This window comes from Microcebus murinus, chromosome 20 (genome assembly GCF_040939455.1).
Source record: "Microcebus murinus isolate Inina chromosome 20, M.murinus_Inina_mat1.0, whole genome shotgun sequence".
NCBI classification, from domain to species: domain Eukaryota; kingdom Metazoa; phylum Chordata; class Mammalia; order Primates; family Cheirogaleidae; genus Microcebus; species Microcebus murinus.
In genome coordinates this window covers 37,431,778-37,450,429 of record NC_134123.1, presented here as the reverse complement: position 1 = coordinate 37,450,429, position 18,652 = coordinate 37,431,778, and the positions used below count along the sequence as shown (strand labels likewise).

Genomic DNA, 18,652 nt, shown 5'->3' with positions numbered 1-18,652 from the left:
GCGTGGTGCAGGAGGGAAAAGAAAACCCACGTGCCGGAACGACGGGCGCGGAGGCTCACGCCTGTCGTCCCAGCACTCTGGGAGGAGGCTGAGTAGGGAGGATCGCTCGAGGCCAGGAGTTGGAGGCCAGCCTGAGCTCAGGAGCGAGACCCCGTCTCTACTAAAAAAAAAAAATAGAAAAGAAACGAGATGAACGACTAAAAATATATAGAAAAATCGAGCCGGGCGTGGTGGCGCACGCCTGTCGTCCCAGCTCCTCGGGAGGGAGGCCGAGGCGGGAGGATCGCTCGAGCCCAGGAGTTGGAGGCCAGCCTGAGCTCAAGAGCGAGAGCCTGTCTCTACTAAAAAAAATACATATAGAAAAAAAACGAGCCGGGCGTGGAGGCGCATGCCTGTAGTCCCAGCTCCTCGGGAGGGAGGCCGAGGCGGGAGGCTCGCTGGAGGCCAGGAGTCGGAGGCTGCTGTGAGCGAGGCCCACGCCCGGGCGCCAGAGCCCCAGAAAAGCAAAATAGAGTAAAGCCCACAGGTCCCTCCCCGCCCGGAACGCGCCGTCCCCGTGGAGTCCGGGGACACAGGGACGGACAGACGGACGGACGAGGCTCAGAAAGCGCGTGGTTTATTAGGGTCAGCTGTAGTGTACACGGGCTCCCTTCGCCGTGCTCGGCCGACACACGCGTGTGCCCCGGCCCTCCCGACGACGGCACACACACGCACACACACACGCAAGGAGGGACGCGGCCCCGAGCCGCGGCGACAGTCACAGACCGGGGAGCGGCATGGAACGCCGTCAAGGCTCTGATAAGGTCTGCGTTGGTGCGGCCGGCCCGTCGATCGATCGGCGAGAGAAAGAATAACACGGGGTGACCCCGAGAGCGACTTGGGGGACCCGGGGTGGGGTCAGAGGGCGGAGGCACCGGGGGGGGGGGAATCCCCATGACCCCACAGGGCTGGCACCTCCCGGTTGTCCCCCTCGACCCCGGATGACCGTCTCCGGTGTGACCTTTGACCTATGTCCCTGTCCCCACTTCTGCACCGGCAGGACTTTGACGTTGGAAGGAGCCGGCGGTGTCTCTTGTTTTGACGCAGAGTCTCGCTCTGTCGCCAGGGCGCCAGCCTCGCTCACAGCAGCCTCCACCTCCTGGCCTCCAGCGAGCCTCCCGTCTCGGCCTCCCTCCCGAGTAGCTGGGACGACAGGCACGCGCCACCACGCCCGGCTCAGTTTTTTTTCTATATATTTTTAGTCACCCGATTAATTTCTTTCTAATTTTTTTAGTAGAGACGGGGCCTCGCTCTTGCTCAGGCTGGCCTTGACCTCCCAACCTCAAGCGAGCCTCCTGCCTCGGCCTCCCAGAGTGCCGGGATGACAGGCGTGAGCCTCCACGCCCGGCTCATTTTTTCTCTATATTTATTTTTAGTCGGCCGATTAATTTCTTTCTAATTTTTTCAGTAGAGACGGGGTCTCGCTCTTGCTCAGGCTGGCCTCCACCTCCTGGCCTCCATCGATCCTCCCTCCTCGGCCTCCTCCCGGGGTGCTGGCGTGCCAGGCCCACACCGGTCGTGTTTTTTTGAACCAGCCTCGAGTCCTCGGGGCGGAACCGGTGTGTCCGTCTCTCCGGAAGGGATTTCGCTCGAGGAATCGGCCCTCGCGCCCGTGTGTGACTGTCCCCGGCCTCCACGAGGTTGAGGCTGAGTTTGGGAGGTGGCTTTCTGGGGTGGAGGGAGCGGGAGCCGTTGCCACGGTGACAGTGACAGCTCGGGGCTGACCGGGGAGCCGGGTGGAGGCAACTGGAGGCCGTGGTCCCCGTGGAGAGAGAGGCTGGGTGGCCTCCACTGGGAACCGTCCTCGAGGCTCGGTCTTCGTTTCGGAGACCGGAGGACGGGGGACTCCCCTTCCCGCCAGGAACAAAACCCAAACCCCCCTGGGCTTGGGGACCGTCCCCGCCGCCCCCACGCCCGGGAGGAAGGTTCTGGGCCTCCGACTCCCGGACTTCAGCGTCCCCGGGGGCTTCGGCCTCCACCCCCGGCCTCCACGAGTCCCATGGGCTCCCACCAGCCTCAGGAGGCAACATCGAGTGAGACCTGTCCCCGGCGTGACAATCAAGAGTGTCCCCAAAGCCACCCGCGATCCGTGTTTATTGCTGGAGCCAAGGGAGGCCGGGGACAGGGGAGGCCCGGGTTCGAGTCCTGCTTGGTGGCGAGGCTGGGCCTCTCTCTCTCTGTCTCTCTCTGTCTCCGGCCACCAGAAGTCCCCTCCCTGCTGCTCCTCCCTGAGGTCCCCGATGCTCGGGGACAGCCGGCCCTGCCACCTCCCGTCCGCAGCCTCCCGCCCAAACAGCCTCCTTTCTAGAACGTTCCTCGCCTATCAGACTCGGCACCTGCAGATACAAGGCTCGGTGACTCGGGGCGCCCGGGAGGGGAAGGGGACGGCACGAGGGCCCCGGTGTGACCCCACCGCCTGACCCCCGACCCCTGACCCCGGTCACCTCTCTCTGGGGTCACCCGAGTCACAGGGCCTCACGTCGCTTTCTGGGGCCTCCGAGAGTCCCCCGGGAGGAGCTGGCCTCTCGGGGACCCCTGCTGAGGGAAGGGGTGCAGGGCGGTGGGGGGAAGGGCAGGAGGGGACCGTCCCCCTCCAGGATTATTGCAGAACCCCAGGGAATCCCTGGGAACCTCGGTGGGAGCCCATAGAGGCAGGGCAGAGGCTTGGTTTGTGTTATCTTTGCAGAAAAACGTCATTCTAGAACATTCCGGAAGATTCCGGAATTTTCCGGGAAGTTCTGGAATCTTCCGGAATGTTCTAGAATTTTCTGGAAAATTCTCTATAACCTCTCTCTCTCTCTTTTTTTTTTTTTTTTTTTGCATAAAATGTCTGTCCCTTAAGGTAGATGCGGTGGCTGGTAGCCTGATACGGGACAGAGATGTCTTTTTGTTTTTATTATTATTATTGTTATTGTTTGTTAAGTTGTGCTTGGGATTCCTGCAATTTGTGATTTTTTTGTTTTTTTTTTTGAGACAGAGTCTCGCTCTGTCGCCCGGGCTGGAGTGAGCGCCGTGGCGTCAGCCTCGCTCACAGCGGCCTCCGACTCCTGGCCTCGAGCGATCCTCCTGCCTTGGCCTCCCTCCCGAGTAGCTGGGACTACACGCCCGGCTCATTTTTTTCTATATATTTATATATATATATATATATTATTTTTTTTTAGTCGTCTGACTAATTTCTTTCTAATTTTTTTTTAGTAGAGACGGGGTCTCGCTCTTGAGCTCAGGCCGGCCTCGACCTCCTGACCTCCAGCGATCCTCCCGCCTCGGCCTCCTCCCAGAGTAGCTGGGATGACAGGCGTGGGCCTCCGCACCCGGCTCATTTTTTCTATATATATATATTTTTTTTAGTCATCTGGCTCATTTCTTTCTATTTTTTTTTTTTTTTTTTAGTAGAGACGGGGTCTCGCTCTTGAGCTCAGGCCGGCCTCCACCTCCTGGCCTCCAGCGATCCTCCCGCCTCGGCCTCCCTCCCAGAGTAGCTGGGACTCCAGGCTCGCGCCCCCTTACCCGCCTCATTTTTTTTCTCTCTCTCTATATATATTTTTTTTAGTCGTCCGGCTCATTTCTTTCTACTTTTAGCAGAGACGGCGTCTGGCTCTTGAGCCCAGGCTGGCCTCGGCCTCCTGACCTCCAGCGATCCTCCCTCCTCGGCCTCCCTCCCAGACTCGCTGGGATGACAGGCCCTGAGCCTCCCCGCCCGGCCTCCTTTTTTTTTTTTTTTTTTTTTTTCTTTTTTCTGCAAGACATCGCTCTCTGCCCCGTGTCCCCACCCCAGGCCGTGGGCCGGGGGGTTCAGGGCAGGGACCGGGCCCCGGCCGTCCTCTGCGAGACCCACAGCTTGATTTCCTGGAAGACGGAGCCGGTGACCTCGGGCAGCTCCTTGTGCAGGACGTGGTAGGCTCCTTCGTAGATCTGCGGGCGGCAGGGAGAGACACACACACGCGGAAGGGACTCACGGCGTGGAAGGGACAGCCGGGCGGCCCTGCAGTGTCCCCTGCACCCTGTCCCTAAGCCCCGACGACCCGCCCGGCCTCGACTGTCACCGTTTGAACGCCGACACCTTCTTTTTTATTTTTTGGCCACAGGGTGGCGCCCACGAACTGCAATCCCAAAGCTGCAAAATCTCAAATTTCCTAAATCAATCGCTAAACAGTGCTCCCTTCCTCGTCCCGGCTTTAAACTACATAGAGTCCCCGGCCTCGGTCCCCCCCGTCCCTGTCCTCATCCGTCTCATTAGCGTACAGGATGAGGCCGGGCGCGGAGGCCCATGCCCGTCGTCCCAGCTACTACTCTGGGAGGGAGGCCCAGGAGGGAGGATCGCTCGAGGCCGGAAATCCGAGGCCGGCATGAGCAGGAAAAAGAGCGAGGCCCCCCGTCTCCACTAAAAATAGAAATTAATTAAACAACTAAAAATATGTAGAAAAAAAACGAGCCGGGCGTGGAGGCGCATGCCTGGAGTCCCAGCTGCTCGGGAGGGAGGCCGAGGCGGGAGGATCGCTTGAGGTTGGGAGTTGGAGGCCAGCCTGAGGTCAAGAGCGAGACCCCGTCTCTACTATAAATAAAAAGGAATTAATTGGGCAAATAATAATATATAGAAAAAAAAAATGAGCCGGGCGTGGAGGCGCATGCCTGGAGTCCCAGCTACTCGGGTGGAGGCCGAGGCGGGAGGATCGCTCGAGGTCGGGAGTTGGAGGCCAGCCTGAGCGAAAGCGAGACCCCGTCTCTACTACAAAAAAAACAGAAAGAAATAATCTGGAAAACTAAAAAAATATAGAAGAAAACAGCCGGGCGTGGAGGCGCATGCCTGGAGTCCCAGCTACTCGGGAGGGAGGCCGAGGCGGGAGGCTCGCTTGAGAATAAGAGGAAAAGGAGAGCTGGTCTCACGAACACGGGCCAGACTGAAGACTCAAGGGAAACACTTTGCGTTCTTTCTTGAGAGCGTCGCTCAGACCAGGGCCTCCCCGGAGGCCCCTGGCCTCGTCTCCCTCGGTGAGGAGGCTGCGAGACCGGTCCCTGGTGCCTCCACTTGGCCCTTCGTCCACGTTGCTTTATTTTATTTTATTTTTTTTTTGAGACAGAGTCTCGCTCTGTCGCCCGGGCTAGAGTGAGTGCCGTGGCGTCAGCCTCGCTCACGGCAGCCTCCACCTCCTGGCCTCTAGCGAGCCTCTGGCCTCAGCCTCCCTCCTGAGTAGTAGCTGGGACTCCAGGCATGCGCCTCCACGCCCGGCTCATTTTTTCTCTATATATTTTTTTTTAGTTGTTCAGCTCATTTCTTTTCTATTTTTAGTAGAGACTGGGTCTTGCTCCTGCTCAGGCTGGCCTCGAACTCCTGACCTCGAGCGATCCTCCCGCCTCGGCCTCCCTCCCGAGTAGTAGCTGGGACTCCAGGCACGCGTGCGCCACCAAGCCCGGCTAATATTTTTCTCTATATATTTTTAGTCGTGCAGCTAATTTTCTATGTTTAGTAGAGACGTGGGTCTCGCTCCTGCTCAGGCTGGCCTCCAGCACGATCCTCCCTCCTCGGCCTCCCAGAGCGCTGGGACCCACCCCCCAGCCCCGGGCGGGGCCGGGCTCACCTTGAGGGTCTTGTCCTGGCTCTTGGCGCCCTCCATGAGCAGGTAGGCGCCCTTGCTGTCGCAGAGCCGGTCGGCCGAGCCCTGGAGCAGCAGGAAGGGCAGCGTGAGGCGGGGCAGGGCCCGCTCCACCCGGGCCACCGCGTTGAGCAGCTGCATGCCGAAGGACACCTTCAGCCCCGCCCGGCAGATGAGGGGGTCCGCGTTGTACAGCTCCACCTGGGGGGAAAGGGGAGGGAGGGAAAAAATCGGGGTGTCCCGTGTCCTTCCGCGCCGGCCTCGGGCCCTGGCCTCACACCTCCCTCGCCCAGGACGCCACATTTGCCCCCGCGGAAGTTTCCGGAAACTTCCGGAAATTTCTAGAAGCTTCCGGAAAAATTTCTAGAAGCTTCCGGAAATCTCCAAGACACTTCCGGAAACTTCCAGAAATTTCCAGACGTTTCTAAAAGTTTCCACACGTGTCCTGGGAATTTCCAGAAGCTTCTAAAAGTCTCCGGGAGTGTCTTGGAGATTTCCAGAAGTTTCTAAAAGTTTCTGGGAGTGTCTTGGAGATTTCCAGAAGCTTCTAAACGTTTCTGGGAGTGTCTTGGAGATTTCCAGGAGTCTCTAAAAGTTTCCAGAAGTGTCTTGGAAATTTCCAGAGGCTTCTAAAAGTTTCCGGGAGTGTCTTGGAAATTTCCAGAATTTTCTAAAAGTTTTCGGGAGTGTCTTGGAAATTTCCAGAAGCTTCTAAAAGTTCCCGGAAGTGTCTTGGAGATTTCCAGAAGCTTCTAAAAGTTCCCGGAAGTGTCTTGGAGATTTCCAGAAGCTTCTACAAGTTTCCGGGAGTGTCTTGGAGATTTCCAGAAGCTTCTAAACGTTTCCGGGAGTGTCTTGGAAATTTCCAGAAGTTTCTAAAAGTTCCCGGGAGTGTTTTGGAAATTTCCAGAAGTCTCTACAAGTTTCTGGAAGTGTCTTGGAGATTTCCAGGAGTCTCTAAGTTTCCAGAAGTGTCTTGGAAATTTCCAGAAGCTTCTAAAAGTTTCCGGGAGTGTCTTGGAAATTTCCAGAATTTTCTAAAAGTTTTCAGAAGTGTCTTGGAAATTTCCAGAAGTCTCTAAAAGTTCCGGAAGTGTCTTGGAAATTTCCAGAAGTTTCTAAAAGTTTCCGAGAGTGTCTTGGAGATTTCCAGAAGCTTCTAAAAGTTTCCGGGAGTGTCTTGGAAATTCCCAGAAGTTTCTAAAAGTTTCCGGGACTGTCTTGGAAATTTCCAGAAGCTTCTAAAAGTTTCCAGAAGTGTCTTGGAAAATTCCCAGAAGTTTCTAAAAGTTTCCGTAAGTGTCTTGGAGATTTCCAGAAGCTTCTACAAGTTTCCGGGAGTGTCTTGGAGATTTCCAGAAGTTTCTAAAAGTTTCCGGGAGTGTCTTGGAGATTTCCAGAAGCTTCTACAAGTTTCTGGGAGTGTCTTGGAAAATTCCCAGATGTTTCTAAAAATTCCTGGGAGTGTCTTGGAAATTTCCAGAAGCTTCTAAAAGTTTCCGGGAGTGTCTTGGAAAATTCCCAGAAGCTTCTAAAAGTTTCCGGAAGTGTCTTGGAAATTTCTAGAAGCTTCTAAACGTTTCCGGGAGTGTCTTGGAAATTTCCAGAAGTTTCTAAAAGTTTCCGGGAGTGTCTTGGAGATTTCCAGAAGCTTCTACAAGTTTCCGGGAGTGTCTTGGAAATTTCCAGAAGCTTCTAAAAGTTTCCGGGAGTGTCTTGGAAATTTCCAGAAGTTTCTAAAAGTTTCCAGAAGTGTCTTGGAAATTTCTAGAAGCTTCTAAACGTTTCCGGGAGTGTCTTGGAAACTTCCAGAAGTTTCTAAAAGTTTCCGGGACTGTCTTGGAAATTTCCAGAAGCTTCTAAAAGTTTCCGGAAGTGTCTTGGAAATTTCCAGAAGTTTCTACAAGTTTCCGGAAGTGTCTTGGGCCCACGGTGGGGGGGCAGGTTGGAGGCTGCTATGCCTCCTTGCTCAGCCTCCCCTTCCCGGCCCTGGTAGGAAGGCGGCTCTTCCCGGCCTGCTCAGCTCATTTTTTATTTATTTAATTGTTTTTTGTTTTGTTTTGCTTTTATTGCGGCATATTATGGGGGTACAAATTTTAAGGTTTCAATAAATGCCCTTTCCCCCCTCCCCCCTATCTGTTTGTTTTAAAAATATATATTTTTAAAAATATTTTCTTCAAAATTTAATCATTTCATTTACATTTTTGGACAAGGCTGGGTTCCCATATTTTTATTTTGAGGCAGAATCTTGCTCTGTCGCCCGGGCTAGAGTGAGCGCCGTGGCGTCAGCCTCCAACTCCTGGCCTCCAGCGAGCCTCTTGCCTCGGCCTCCCTCCCGAGTAGCTGGGACTACAGGCATGCGCCACCACGCCCGGCTCGTTTTTTTCTATATATTTTTTCCTGTCCGACTCATTTCTTTCTATTTTTTTCAGTAGAGACGGGGTCTCGCTCTTGCTCAGGCTGGTTTCGAACCCCTGACCTCGAGCGAGCCTCCATCCTCGGCCTCCCAGATAGGTGGGACTACAGGCGCGAGCCTCCGCGCCCGGCTCATTCTTTCTATATAATATTTTTAGTTATCCAGCTAATTTCTATATTTTTTTTTTTTAGTAGAGACGGGGTCTCGCTCTTGCTCAGGCTGGTTTTGACTCTCCGAGTCACCCCGAGGAACAGAAAACCCCGGAGACCCACCGCGATGCCGGACTCCAACGGCCCTTCGGGGAAAACCCCGGGGACTTCAGACTCCCAAGACAAGCGGGGGAAACTGAGGCAGGGGAGTGGCGGGGCCTTCCCTGCCCCCACCCACGAGACATGAGAGCCACGGAGGGGCAGACGGAGGACAAGATTATTATTATTGTTCTTTTTTTTTTCTGACGAGCGCCTTGATCGAGCCGTGCCTGAAACCCTTTCCTCCCCGGTTTCCCCCACCGAATCCCATCCAAGAGCCCCCCTCCCGGGCCGGGGTCCCCCAGGGGCCACCGCCATGTCCCTCCCCCCCCCGTCCTCCCCGGAAGTTTCCAGAAAGCCCCCTCACCTCGGCCTTGTTCCGAGACAGCACGCTGGAGTCAATGGGGCCCAGGGACAGGTTGGGGAGGACCAGGTTGAGAACTTTGGCGGCCAGGACCTGCTCAGGGGGGGACAGAGACAAAAACACAGCCAGTCAAGAAGAAGGGCGGCCGCCCGGAACCCCGGCCGGGCTCCCTCGGCCCCCCGAGTCAGCGAGCACTGGAGAGGGAGCAACTCGGCTCTTTTTGCCCAACTCTGCGCCCCGGGGTCGGGGGTCGGGGGTCGGGGGGTCAGGGGGCTCGGGGACGTCCCCCGGGGCCATCCCCTGGCGTGCTCCGAAACGACACAGCACGCCCACAGCCAGGCGTGCAAGAAACGGGCCAGCGCAGCAAGACCCCACCCGGCAGAAAAACGCCCAAACGCTGAGTCAGATCTCGTCGCCGGCCGTGGGGGTCGTGGGGTCGTGGGGACCTGGTTCCTGTCCCCGTGACTCGGGCTGTGTGCACACGCCAAGCGTTCGTGACGACGCGTGCGCCGGGCTCCAACCCGGTTGGGCCTCAGATTTCAAGCCGTCCTCCCTCCCCGGCCTCCACCAAGCCTCTCCTTTCGGGTCTCCTGTTTTGTTTCCCTCCTCTTGGGAGAAAGGGGTTCGTCCCGGTTTATTCTGCGATGTCGTGCAGAGTCTCGAGGGGAGGGAGGACGCTGTTCCGAGAGCGAGCCTCCTGCCTCAGCCTCCCTCCCGAGTAGCTGGGACTCCAGGCATGGGCCTCCACGCCCGGCTCGTTTTTTTCTATATATTTTTAGTCGTCCAGCTCGTTTCTTTCTATTTTTTTTTTCAGTAGAGACGGGGTCTCTCGCTCTTGCTCAGGCTGGCCTCCAACTCCTGGCCTCGAGCGAGCCTCCAGCCTCGGCCTCCCAGAGTGCTGGGACGACAGGCGTGGGCCTCCGCCTCGCCCGGCCAGTTCCAACTCTCATTGCTGTCCAGCTGCAAATGCACACTCGGGGCCTCGGCCCTCCGGGAAATGCCGGGTTGCAGAGGGAGACGCAGCCTCCTCCCCGAGCTGAGCAAATCTTCGGATGACCTAACGGCTCAAAAAATTAAAAAATTTTTAAAAATGAGGCTCCTCTTGGCCTCTTTCCCCACAAAAACAAAACAAAACAAAAAAAAAACCCAAGAACGAGGAGAGCAGGAAGAGCTGCCCCTTTCGAAGAGAGACGTCTGGACACTCTGACCTTCAGCTCGTTTTCTTTTTTGTTTATTTATTTTTTTCTTCTACATTCTTCGCATTTGTAGCGTTTTCTGTTTTTTTTTTATTCATTTATTTTTCTTTTGACTATTTTATTAAATATTTTCTTCCTGCTTCATTTCTTTCAAGCTGCCCCTTTCGAAGAGAGACGCCTGGACACTGTGACCTTCAGCTCGTTTTCTTTTTTGTTTATTTATTTTTTTCTTCTACATTCTTCCCATTTGTAGCGTTTTCTATTTTTATTTATTTATTTACTTTTCTTTTTTTCTTTTGACTATTTTATTAAACATTTTCTTCCTGCTTCCTTTCTTTCCTACACGCCTGCCATCCCTTGTTGCATGGGTGGATTTTTCTAAACCTGCGTAGCGAGTTTCAAGCCGCATTCCTTGCAAGACTCAACTGGGCAGAGGCAAATCTTTTGATAACAATCTCCCTAACGGCTTAAAAAAATAAATGAGGCTCCTCTTGGCCTCTTTCCCCACAAAAAAAAAAAAAAACAACAAAAACCCAAGAACGAGGCGAGCAGGAAGAGCTGCCCCTTTCGAAGAGAGACGTCTGGACACTATGACCTTCAGCTCGTTTTCTTTTTTTTTGTTTGTTTGTTTTTTCTTCTACATTCTTCACATTTGTAGCGTTTTCTATTTTTTTTTATTTATTTACTGTTTTCTTTTTTTCTTAATTTTGAATATTTTATTAAATATTTTTTCCCTGCTTCACTTTTGTTTTTGTTTTTTTGTTTTTAGACTCCTGTCATTCCTTATTGCATCAGTGGATTTTTCTAAACCTGCATAGCGAGTTCCAAGCCCCATTCCTCGCAAGACTCAACTGTGTAGAGGCAAATCTTTTGATAACAATCTCCCTAACGGCTTAAAAAAATAAATGAGGCTCCTCTTGGCCTCTTTCCCCACAAAAAAAAAAAAACAAACAAAAACCCAAGAACGAGGAGAGCAGGAAGAGCTGCCCCTTTCGAAGAGAGACGTCTGGACACTATGACCTTCAGCTCGTTTTCTTTTTTATTTATTTATTTTTTTCTTCTACATTCTTCCCATTTGTAGCGTTTTCTATTTTTTTTATTTATTTACTGTTTTCTTTTTTCTTAATTTTGAATATTTTATTAAATATTTTTTCCCTGCTTCACTTTTGTTTTTGTTTTTAGACTCCTGTCATTCCTTATTGCATCAGTGGATTTTTCTAAACCTGCGTAGCGAGATCCAAGCCCCATTCCTTGCAAGACTCAACTGTTGCAGAGGCAAATCTTTTGATGACAATCTCCCTAACGGCTTAAAAAAATAAATGAGGCTCCTCTTGGCCTCTTTCCCCACAAAAAAAAAAAAAAAAAAAAAAACACCCCGAGAACGAGGAGAGCAGGAAGAGCTGCCCCTTTCGAAGAGAGACGTCTGGACACTATGACCTTCAGCTCGTTTTCTTTATTATTTATTTATTTTTTTCTTCTACATTCTTCACATTTGTAGCGTTTTCTGTTTTTTTTTATTCATTTATTTTTCTTTTGACTATTTTATTAAATATTTTTTTTTCTTTTGACTATTTTATTAAATATTTTCTCCCTGCTTCCTTTCTTTCGAGCTGCCCCTTTCAAAGAGAGACGCCTGGACACTATGACCTTCAGCTCGTTTTCTTTTTTATTTATTTATTTTTTTCTTCTACATTCTTCCCATTTGTAGCGTTTTCAATTTTTTTTTTATTTATTTATTTTTCTTTTTTTCTCTTGACTATTTTATTAAATATTTTCTTCCTGCTTCCTTTCTTTCCTACACGCCTGCCATCCCTTGTTGCATGGGTGGATTTTTCTAAACCCGAGTAGCGAGTTCCAAGCCGCCTTCCTCGCAAGACCCAACTGTTGCAGAGGCAAATCTTTTTCATGACAATCTCCTAATGGCTTAAAAATTTAAAAAAAAAAAAAAATTTAAATTCCCCACAAAAAAAACCCAAGAAGGAGGAGCTGCCTCTTGCCAGGGGTGGGACGATCAGAACAACCGTTAAGAGACGCCGTTGCCCGGCTCTCGTTTTTTTAAGGCTTGTTGATTTTGTCACACTGTCCGCCCTTTTTATTTTTATTTTTTCTTTGTATTTTTTGAGACAGAGTCTCGCCCTGTCGCCCGGGCTGGAGTGAACGCCGTGTGGCGTCAGCCTCGCTCACAGCAGCCTCCAACTCCTGGCCTCCAGCGAGCCTCCCGCCTCGGCCTCCCTCCCGAGTAGCTGGGACTACAAGCACGCGCCACCACGCCTGGCTCATTTTTTTTTTCTCTATATACTTTTACTTGTCCGGCTCATTGCTTTCTATATTTTTTTTTTAGTAGAGACGGGGTCTCGCTCTTGCTCAGGCTGGCCTCCAACTCCTGACCTCCAGCACGATCCTCCCGCCTCGGCCTCCCAGAGCGCCGGGGTGACAGGCTCGAGCCTCCGTTGGCTCTTGATGGGGGGGGGAAGGGCAGGACCAGAGGAGGGGGGAGGGCGCCCCGAGTTGATTTTGGGGGGGGGGCGTAGGGGACACGGAGGAAGAGAAGAGAGGCCAGCAGCGGGGAGAGTGGAGGCCGAAAGTGGAGGCCGCACAGTGGGGAAGGAGAGACCGCACACCGCACACCGGCGAGAGACAGAGATCGCTGAGTGCCCAGGCCACGCTCCAGCCCGGACCTCGACCCGGCCTCCGGCCTCCACCTGGAGCCTCCAGAGCACCCGGGCGGCCTCGGGCCGGGCGGAGGGGGTCGCTCACCCACAGGGCATATGGGGTCCCCAACAACGTCCTGGCGGCCTCTGCAGTTGGCGCTCGCAAGACCTCCGGGAAGCCCTGCGGAGGCCGGAGACAGCCCTGGAGCCTCCAATCCGGAGGCCAGAGCCATTTTTTTTTTCTATATATTTTTAGTTGTCAACTCCTGACCTCCAGCGAGCCTCCTGCCTCGGCCTCCCAGAGTGCTGGGATGACAGGCGTGAGCCCCTGCCGCCACGCCCGTACGCTTCTGGATCTTTCTAAACCAAGTCACCTCTGACCCAGCGGGGCGCCCTGTGCTCTGGTCCCGGGTCTCCCTCACTCCCCGGGGACAAGGACCCTGGGATCACCCGGCCTCAACCACCGGGGATGCTGGGGAGGCCACGGCTGCCTCCACATTTAGACGGCCAAGTAGTGGCCCATCCCGGATGGGAGGGAGCACTCCCTGGGGATGAGGGGAGTCGGGGAGAGAGGGAGCACTCCCTGGGAGCACGGAGAGTCGGGGAGGGAGGAAGCACTCCCTGGGGATGAGGGGAGTCGGGGAGGGAGCACTCCCTGGGAGCACGGGGAGTCGGGGAGGGAGGGAGCACTCCCTGGGGATGAGGGGAGTCAGGGAGGGAGCACTCCCTGGGAACACGGAGAGTCGGGGAGGGAGGGAGCACTCCCTGGGAACACGGGGAGTCGAGGAGAGAGGGAGCACTCCCTGGGGAACACGGGGAGTCGGGGAGGGAGGGAGCACTCCCTGGGGATGAGGGGAGTCAGGGAGGGAGGGAGCACTCCCTGGGAACACGGGGAGTCGAGGAGAGAGGGAGCACTCCCTGGGAACACGGGGAGTCGGGGAGGGAGGGAGCACTCCCTGGGAACACGGGGAGTCGAGGAGAGAGGGAGCACTCCCTGGGGAACACGGGGAGTCGGGGAGGGAGGGAGCACTCCCTGGGGATGAGGGGAGTCAGGGAGGGAGGGAGCACTCCCTGGGAACACGGGGAGTCGAGGAGAGAGGGAGCACTCCCTGGGAACACGGGGAGTCGGGGAGGGAGGGAGCACTCCCTGGGAACACGGGGAGTCGAGGAGAGAGGGAGCACTCCCTGGGGAACACGGGGAGTCGGGGAGGGAGGGAGCACTCCCTGGGGATGAGGGGAGTCAGGGAGGGAGGGAGCACTCCCTGGGAACACGGGGAGTCGAGGAGAGAGGGAGCACTCCCTGGGAACACGGGGAGTCGGGGAGGGAGGGAGCACTCCCTGGGAACACGGGGAGTCGAGGAGAGAGGGAGCACTCCCTGGGGAACACGGGGAGTCGGGGAGGGAGGGAGCACTCCCTGGGGATGAGGGGAGTCAGGGAGGAAGGGAGCACTCCCTGGGGAACACGGGGAGTCAGGGAGCACTCCCTGGGGATGAGGGGAGTCAGGGAGGGAGCACTCCCTGGGAGCACGAAGAGTCAGGGAAGGAGGGAGCACTCCCTGAGAACACGGGGAGTCGGGGAGAGAGGGAGCACTCCCTGGGAACACGGGGAGTCAGAAAGAGAGGGAGCACTCCCTGGGAACACGGGGAGTCTGGGAGAGAGGGAGCACTCCCTGGGGAACACGGGGAGTCGGGGAGGGAGGGAGCACTCCCTGGGGAACACGGGGAGTCTGGGAGAGAGGGAGCACTCCCTGGGGAACACGGGGAGTCGGGGAGGGAGGGAGCACTCCCTGGGGATGAGGGGAGTCAGGGAGGGAGCACTCCCTGGGAGCACGAAGAGTCAGGGAAGGAGGGAGCACTCCCTGAGAACACGGGGAGTCGGGGAGAGAGGGAGCACTCCCTGGGGATGAGGAGAGTCGGGGAGAGAGGGAGCACTCCCTGGGGATGAGGGGAGTCAGGGAGGAAGGGAGCACTCCCTGGGGAACACGGGGAGTCAGGGAGCACTCCCTGGGGATGAGGGGAGTCAGGGAGGGAGCACTCCCTGGGAGCACGAAGAGTCAGGGAAGGAGGGAGCACTCCCTGAGAACACGGGGAGTCGGGGAGGGAGGGAGCACTCCCTGGGAACACGGGGAGTCGGGGAGGGAGGGAGCACTCCCTGGGAACACGGGGAGTCGGGGAGAGAGGGAGCACTCCCTGGGAACACGGGGAGTCGGGGAGGGAGGGAGCACTCCCTAGGGAACACGGGGAGTCGGGGAGGGAGGGAGCACTCCCTGGGAACACGGGGAGTCGGGGAGAGAGGGAGCACTCCCTGGGAACACGGGGAGTCTGGGAGAGAGGGAGCACTCCCTAGGGAACACGAGGAGTCGGGGAGAGAGGGAGCACTCCCTGGGAACACGGGGAGTCGGGGAGAGAGGGAGCACTCCCTGGGAACACGGGGAGTCGGGGAGAGAGGGAGCACTCCCTAGGGAACACGGGGAGTCGGGGAGAGAGGGAGCACTCCCTGGGAACACGGGGAGTCGGGGAGAGAGGGAGCACTCCCTAGGGAACACGGGGAGTCGGGGAGAGAGGGAGCACTCCCTGGGAGCACGGGGAGTCGGGGAGAGAGGGAGCACTCCCTGGGAACACGGGGAGTCAGGGAGAGAGGGAGCACTCCCTGGGAGCACGAAGAGTCAGGGAAGGAGGCAGCACTCCCTGAGAACACGGGGAGTCGGGGAGAGAGGGAGCACTCCCTGGGAGCACGGAGAGTCGGGGAGAGAGGGAGCACTCCCTGGGGAGCATGGGGAGTCGGGGAGAGAGGGAGCACTCCCTGGGGAGTATGGGGAGTCGGGGAGAGAGGGAGCACTCCCTGGGAGCACGAGGAGTCCGAGAGGGAGCACTCCCTGGGAACACAGAGAGTCGGGGAGAGAGGGAGCACTCCCTGGGAGTCGGGGAGAGAGGGAGCACTCCCTAGGAACACGGGGAGTCAGGGAGCAAGGGAGCACTCCCTGGGAGTCAGGGAGGGAGGGAGCACTCCCGGGGGACGAGGGAGGCAGGGGCGAGGCCGGGAGCACGCGTGGCCTCTCCCCCCAGCCTCCCAGGCCCCCCTACCCCGAGACCCTCCCGCGGGAGGTCGCCCCTGTCTCTCTCTCTCTCTCTCTCTCTCTGGCCTCCACCCCGGTGGCCTCGACGAGTGACATTGGTCCCCCAGCCTTCGTCCCCGGCCTCCGTTTCTCCCCCTCCCTCCCCGGACTCCGCGCCCCGGGCGCCCCTACCTTGAAGGTGGTGGCCGACTCCGGGCTGGCCAGGACCAGGGGCGAGATGAGGACCATCCCCGAGAAGAGGCCGGGCCTCTCGGCCGCGGTGAGGATGGCGATCGCTCCTCCCTGCCACAGGGGAAAAAAAAAAAAAAAACGCTCGTTTCCGAGCTCGGATGGCCGAGGCTACCGAGGTCGAGGCCAAGCAAATCGAGGTAGAGGCCGAGCAAATCGAGGAGGCCGCCTTGAGAATCGAGTGGCCCCGGCTCCCAGGAGGGACAGAACCGTCTGCGGCTGTGTCGTTCCTTTGTTTGTTTGAGGCGGAGTCTCGCTCGGTGACGTGGCCTCGGCCTCGCTAGTGGCAGCCTCCAGCGAGCCTCCTGCCTCGGCCTCCATCCCGAGGAGCTGGGACGGGACAGGCAGGCGCCACCACGCCCGGCTCATTTTTTTTTTTTTCTTCTATATATTGTTAGTCGTCCAGCTCATTTCTTTCTATTTTTTTAGTAGAGACGGGGTCTCGCTCTTGCTCAGGCTGGCCTCGAACTCCTGACCTCCAGTGATCCTCCAGCCTCGGCCTCCCTCCCGAGTAACTGGGACTACAGGTGTGAGTCACCGCGCCCGGCTCATTTTTTTCTATATATTTTTAGTTGTCCAGTATATTTCTTTCTATATATTTTTTTTTTCTTAGTAGAGACGGGGTCTCGCTCTTGCTCAGGCCGGCCTCCAACTCCTGACCTCGAGCGATCCTCCAGCCTCGGCCTCCCTGAGTAACTGGGACGACAAGCATGAGCCACCATGCCCGGCTAATATTTTCTATATATTTTTAGTTGTCCAGCTCATTTCTATTTTTTTAGTAGAGACGGGGTCTCGCTCTTGCTCAGGCCGGCCTCCAACTCCTGACCTCGAGCGATCCTCCCGCCTCGGCCTCCCAGAGTGCTGGGATGACAGGCGTGAGCCTCCGTGCCCAGCCAAGATTTTTCCTTTTTTCTTTGTTTTTTTTTTGGTGAAAGGTCGGCTGAACCTAATAGCAGGTTGCTACCCTTTTTTCATGGTTCAATAAAAACCCCAGAAATTTCAATTTTAGAGGCTTGAACTCTCATCTTTTTCTTGGCCTCGCCACCCCCCTAAAAAATTGCTTTTGAGAGGGCCTGGTGAGTCTGCGTACAAATGATAAAAAATCAATATAGTCCAGCAGGCCGGGCGCGGTGGCGCGGGCCTGTCGTCCCAGCTCCTCGGGAGGGAGGCCGAGGCGGGAGGATCGCTCGAGGTCAGGAGTTGGAGGCCAGCCTGAGCAAGAGCGAGACCCCGTCTCTACTAAAAAAAAAAATAAGAAAGAAATGAGCTGAACAACTAAAAATATATATAAAAAAAAAAAAACGAGCCGGGCGTGGTGGCGCATGCCTGTCTCGTCCCAGCTCCTCGGGAGGGAGGCTGAGGCAGGAGGATCACTGGAGGTCGGGAGTTGGAGGCCAGCCTGAGCAAGAGCCAGACCCCGTCTCTACTAAAAAAAGCAGGAATGAGCTGGACAACTAAAAATATATAGAAAAAAAAAAAAATGAGCCGGGCGTGGAGGCGCATGCCTGTCGTCCCAGCTCCTCGGGAGGGAGGCCGAGGCAGGAGGCTCGCTCGAGGCTGCTGTGAGCGAGGCTGGCGCCACGGCGCTCGCTCCAGCCCGGGCGACCGAGCGAGACTCAAACATAATAATATACGACAACAACTTAATAATAATAATAATGAGAAGACGGGTAATCGTCAAGGTGGATTCCCAGAGGCCCCCGGGGTGGGAGTCGAGGCCGGATTCGAACCCGGGCCCTCCGCGCCCCGCTTACCATGGAGTGGCCCAGGAGGAAGACGGGGAGCCCGGGGTGGTCCCTCTGCACGGCGTCCACGTGTTGCAGGACGTCCCTGACGAAGACGTGGAAGTCGGACACCACCATCCTGTCCCCTCCGCTCTGGCCGTGGCCGACTGGGGAGGGAAGGGGGAGGAGAGGGGACAAGAGGGGGGCGGCCGTCACCCACCGGGGCGACACATCCCCGTCCCCTTCCCCGCCCACAACCCCGGACACGCGGCTCTTTCAATCCTCCTGCTTTTTTGTTATTGTTGTTGTTGTTTTTTAACGGATCCGGAAATGCAGGCTCAGAGTGGTTGAGACGCTTCCCGGAGGTCACACAGCATTTTCTCGCGGGAGGCCCAGAGCGTTTCGTGTGGGTTTTGTTTTTTGATTTTTTTTTTTCTGGCTCCTGGACACAGTGCTCACCGCGGGGTTATTAAGGGTTTTTCTACCCCCCAACACCCCAAGGTCGAGGGAAAAGTTTTCCGTCTCTTCCCTCCTCCTCTTCCCCGTGCACGGACTAAAACAAGCCAGAAAACGGAACCGAATGATCTTCTCGAAAGGACGCAGAGACCGGGATAGGTCGCCGTCTGTCCCTCTGGGTGTTTTGTTTGTTTGTTTATTTGTTTTTTGGTTGTTTTTGTTTGTTTGGTTTTTTTGTTGTTGTTTTTGTTTGTTGGTTTTTATTGTTTTTGTTTGTTTTTTTGTTGTTTTGTTTGTGTTTTTTTGTTGTTTTTGTTTTTTTGTTGTTTTGTTTGGTTGGTTTTTTTGTTGTTTTTGCTTGTTTGTTTGTTTTTTGTTTTTGTTTGTTTAAATTTTTGTTGTTTTTGTTTGTTTGGTTTTTTGTTGTTTTTGTTTGTTTGGTTTTTTGTTGTTTTTGTTTGTTTTTCTGTTGTTTTTGTTGTTTTTGTTTGTTTTTTGTTGTTTTTGTTCATTTGGGTTGTTGTTTTTGTTTGTTTTTTTGTTGTTGTTTTTGCTTGTTTGGTTTTTTTGTTGTTGTTTTAGTTTGTTGTTTTTTTTTTTTTTACTCTGTCACCGATCTTTTCGGCGCTCGTTTTTGTCCCTCTCTGTCCCCTTCTTGGGGT

General features: G+C 55.2%; 1 protein-coding gene across 3 annotated transcripts in view; it reads right to left on the bottom strand.

Moving 5' to 3' along the window:
- Positions 1 to 600: 600 nt before the first annotated feature.
- The window catches only part of MGLL (monoglyceride lipase), a 401,877-nt gene continuing 383,825 nt past the window's right edge, over positions 601 to 18,652 (bottom strand). For all 3 annotated transcript variants that reach the window (XM_075995941.1, XM_075995940.1, XM_075995939.1), the window contains 5 exons: positions 17,565 to 17,701; positions 15,754 to 15,864; positions 8,662 to 8,751; positions 5,616 to 5,831; positions 601 to 3,951 (listed from right to left, as the gene is read on the bottom strand). In XM_075995941.1, the coding sequence (XP_075852056.1) occupies positions 3,832 to 3,951; positions 5,616 to 5,831; positions 8,662 to 8,751; positions 15,754 to 15,864; positions 17,565 to 17,701 (674 nt within the window). In that variant the 3' untranslated portion in view covers positions 601 to 3,831. The remainder of the gene's footprint in view (positions 3,952 to 5,615; positions 5,832 to 8,661; positions 8,752 to 15,753; positions 15,865 to 17,564; positions 17,702 to 18,652) is intronic.